A 4352-nucleotide genomic window follows, 5' to 3' on the forward strand; every position below is an offset into this window, starting at 1 on the left:
CCTCCTTCCTTCTTGCCTCTGCCTGCGAGTGCAAACCATTCAGCACCCTGAGAGCTTTGCCTCTTGCGGCGAGACCAGCTTCATCTTGGTCTTAAGAGCGCATCAGACCCGTCACTGCGAGTGACCGGGCAGCTCCAGCAGCGACAGTTATGTACTTGGAATCGCCGTGCTTATGCTCAGTGGCAAAAGCACAAACCCAGAAGCAAGGCAGAAAAGGGTACTTACTTTCAAGACATGCGAGATTTGTAAAGAATTACAAATGACCAAAGAAAAAGGGGGGATTGAGAAACGGGTGATCAATACTTAACTCATGTAAGCACAGTTAACTATTGGGAGACAGCAAATGTTAATCACAAAAGCGGAGAAGCAGGATTCGCCCTAATCTTGTCAAGATAAGAGGAACAAGAATCTGTTTGAAACCAGCACAGAAACTGCTGAGTCACCCCACAAAGGACTGCCCGTGCTCCAGAAACAAAGGTGAAAAGGGCATTGTGATGAAGAGTACAGATCTTCATTGGAAAGACCCGCGAGGAAGAAGAGGAGCCTTCCTCAGTGCGACCACCAGCACACACCACTCATGTGTGACACATATGCTAATGATATTAATGACGTCCAAGAACTGATTTGTATAACCACCCCTATCCCAAAGAATGTGATGAATATTCATGAATTTTACTCATAATATTGTGTTGTAGGAAGTGCCGTGTGTGTGTGTGTGTGTGTGTGTGTGTGTGTGTTTTTGGAGGAGAGACCCCCCACGTATGCGGCGCTGAATAAAGCAAATACCCACTTATCTGGCTGTCTCTGAAGTGCCTCTTGGTCCAGTTTGGGCGATTCAGGATCCCAAAAAGCTGCCAGGGGTCCCAAAATCTCCAAAATCCTGTCAGGGATCCCAAAAACCCCATCAGGAACACCCCCAAACCTGCTGGGACAGGTCCCGCATGGTGGCCAGGACTGCAGACCCCAAAATCCCGAAAGGGATCCTAAAAACCCCATCAGGGATCCCCTGGCACAGGTCCCGCATGCAACCGCAAAACCCCCCAAAAATTCATCAGGGGGTCCCATAAAGCCCTCAGGAACACCCCAGGAACCCCAAAACCTGGCTGCGACAGGTTCTGCGTGGTGGCCAGAACTGCGGACCCCAAAATCCCATCAGGGACACCCCAAAATCCTGTCGGGGACCCCCTCCCATGTTGGGGACAGTCCTGGGGTGTCCCCCCATCCCCTCCCGGTTTGTCCCTTGTCCCCCTCCCGTGTTGGGGACAATCCGGGGGTGTCCCCCCGATCCCCTCCCGGTGCATCCCGTGTCCCCTCCCGCCTTGGGGACATTTGGGGACACCCCCGTCACCCAGGTAGCCGCACGGCCACGTCCCGGCCGATGCCCGAGGAGCAGCGGTGACAGGGACAGTGCGCGCCGGGAGGCGGCCATGGCTGTCACCCCCCCACCCCGGCAAAGGCTCTTAACGGGATCAGCGCTCACGTGGCACCGGGACCAGGATCAGGATCGGGATCGGGGTCAGGATCAGGGTCAGCCACCCCCGGGATCGGGGTCAGCCACCCCCGGGATCGGGATTGGGGTCAGGATTGGGGTCCGAACCGTGGTCAGGATCGGGATCAGCCGCCCCCGGAATCGGGGTCAGCCACTCCCAGGATCGGAATCGGGATCGGGACCGGGATTAGGATGGGGGTCCGCGCCCCCGGGACAGGGGGAGATCTGGGGACATTCTTGGAGACAGCACAAAGTGTGGGGGGAGCTCGGGGGGCGGCCCCCTCTCCTGGGGACCCTAAATCCCCCCCTCCCCACCCCAGGGGACTCTGGGGACCCCAAAACTTCCCCTCCTCGAGTGGCCAGAGCGAGCTCTGCGCACCGGGACCGGACACCGGACACCCCCCGAACCGGGCTCCGCGCTCCGGGACCGGACACCGGACACCACGTCCAACACCTAAATGCGGACCGGCCTTCTTATTTGCATAACCCCGCCCACAAGGCCGACAAACCACTGGGCAATACCAGCGTAATTTGCATGGCCACGCCCACAAGCCCACACGCCACACCGAGCAGGGCCCACCTATTTTACATAACCACGCCCACCGCCTGCAAACGCACGGCGGGAAACGTTCCGCTATTTCCATAACCACGCCCACCCACGCCCACCAATCACACCGCGGTATTCCCCTTGCATTTTGCATAACCCCGCCCTCATCCTGGCCACGCCCAGCACCGGCTGCAGCCGCCGCCAGTCGCTGTTGCCTCCCAGTGCTCCCAGTAAGTGCCGTACTGGGAGGGATCGTGCTCCCAATTCCTTTCCGGTGCTCTCAGTATCGGTCCCAGTGCCGCGCGGGGCGGGGCCGCTTTGGGAACCCCCCCAGGGCACAGCGCGGCTGCTTTGGGGTGTCGGAACCTGCCCGGGCCGGGGCGGGAGCGGAGGAGCAGCGGGAGGAAGAGGAAGGAGAGAGGAGGAGGAGGAGGAGGAGGAGGAGCAGGAAAAGGAGGAGGAGGAAGAGGAGGAGCAGGAAAAGGAGGAGGAGGAAGAGGAGGAGCAGCAGCAGAAGCGCGCGGTTCCCCCGCCCGCCCGCTGAGGCCGCAGCTCCCCCGGCTCCGGCAGCATCGCTCCCCCGCATCCCGAGGTGAGCGGGGAGGGGGAGCTCGCCTCAAATCCATCGGGGGTCTCCGGGAGGGTTTTTTGCGGGGCAGGCGATGTTCGGAGCTTGCAGGAGCCCAAAGCTGAGCCGCAAATGGCCCTTGGGGGGCGGGTGTGGGGGCGATATCGGTTTTGGGGATCCCCGGGAGAGCCGGGGGGAACGCGGGAGCCCCGGAGTGGGGAGAGCGGAGGGGGGCGATTCCGGAGCCGGGGGACCCCCTGCAGCCTGGAGGGGTGGGGGAGGCTGGAGATGAGTGGGGTCCGGGCCCCTCGACACTGAAAGGAGCGGCGACTTCTCGAGCTGGGCTCGGGCAGCGGAACCACCAAACCCAAGGCGCTCAGGCCTTGTTTTCCCCCAGAGCAGGATTTCCCATTGCCAAGCCGTGGCCGGATGGAGGAGGAGGAGGCCGCGAAGAAGAGGAAGATGCCCCGGGAGCCCCAGGCAGGTGAGGAGGAAGTCAGTGCCCCTTTCCCTTCTCTCCTGCTCCATCTCCCAGCCCAGCATCGCCCCCGGCTGCAGGACAACCCTGCTGCCGACGCCGTCCTGCCGGGGACGGACTGGGGGGATCTCCTTCCCCTTCCCTGTGGCACGGAGGCAAATCCCATCCTCTCCTTGTCCTTCCTCCACCAGACAGGGAGCTGAGCACGGAGCGCAGAGAGAACAAATCCCCGTGGCAGAAGCTGGTGGGAGAGGCCGTTTTGAGTGGCTCCACGGGCCAGGAATCTAAGGGGGAGGAAAAGCCCCAGAGATGCTGCACAAGGAGGGGCTGCAAACACAGCCCAAGGAGGTCCAAGGAGGAAGGCGGCCGGAGATCCAGCCAGAGCTTGGAGCTGGGGGTCCATGAACAGCTTCACAATGGGGAGAAGCCCCACAAGTGCTCAAAATGTGGGAAGGGCTTCAGGTGGAAGTCCAGACTGATTGTCCACCAGAGAATCCACACCGGAGAGAGGCCCTACGAGTGTGGGGAGTGTGAGAAGAGCTTCAGAGACAGCTCCAGTCTGATCTGCCACTGGAAAATCCACACAGGGGAGAGGCCCTACAAGTGTGGAGAGTGTGGGCAGAGCTTCAGCCAGAGCTCCAACCTGATTGTCCACCAGAGAAGCCACACAGGGGAGAGGCCCTACGAGTGTGGGGAGTGTGGGAAGAGCTTTGGCCGGAGATCCAGCCTGTGGGCACACCAGCGGACGCACACAGGGGAGAGGACCTACGAGTGTGGGGAGTGTGGGAAGAGGTTTCCAAGGAGCTGCAGTCTCCTCAAACATGAGCAGAGTCACACGGATGAGAGGCCCTTCCGCTGCCCCGACTGCGGGAAGGGCTTCCAGTGCAACTACACCCTCATCATCCACCGGCGCATCCACACCGGGGAGAGGCCCTACGAGTGTCCCCAGTGTGGGAAGAGCTTCTCCAGCAGCTCTCACTTGACCCGACACCAACGGAGGCACCGCTAAGGGAAGCCCTGCGAGTGCCCCGAGTGCGGGAAGAGCTTCGTGCGCTGCTCCAGCTCCATCCCCCGTGGGAGGATCGGCGTTGGATGATCCCCAGTGACCCCCGTTGGGCAGAGCCCCAGAGCTCCGTGGTGCTGGTGATCTGTGTGGGAAGACACCAGGCTGGGAGGCTCCGCCTCTTCCTGGCTCCCAGTGGCCTTGATTTTCTTTTCATTTCTCTTTGTCCTTTCAAAACACCCAAACCCAGGGTAAAAATAAAGATGT

General features: G+C 60.8%; 1 protein-coding gene across 1 annotated transcript; it reads left to right on the forward strand.

Moving 5' to 3' along the window:
- Window positions 1–2161: 2161 nt before the first annotated feature.
- Window positions 2162–4091, forward strand: LOC125318711 (zinc finger protein ZFP2-like). Its single transcript, XM_048289650.1, has 4 exons — window positions 2162–2266; window positions 3002–3088; window positions 3274–3640; window positions 3725–4091. Exons 2-4 carry the CDS (start codon window positions 3034–3036, stop codon window positions 4089–4091), a joined length of 789 nt encoding a protein of 262 aa, XP_048145607.1. The 5' UTR covers window positions 2162–2266; window positions 3002–3033.
- The last annotated feature ends 261 nt before the right edge of the window (window positions 4092–4352 follow it).

This window comes from Corvus hawaiiensis, chromosome 31 (genome assembly GCF_020740725.1).
Source record: "Corvus hawaiiensis isolate bCorHaw1 chromosome 31, bCorHaw1.pri.cur, whole genome shotgun sequence".
Taxonomy (NCBI): domain Eukaryota; kingdom Metazoa; phylum Chordata; class Aves; order Passeriformes; family Corvidae; genus Corvus; species Corvus hawaiiensis.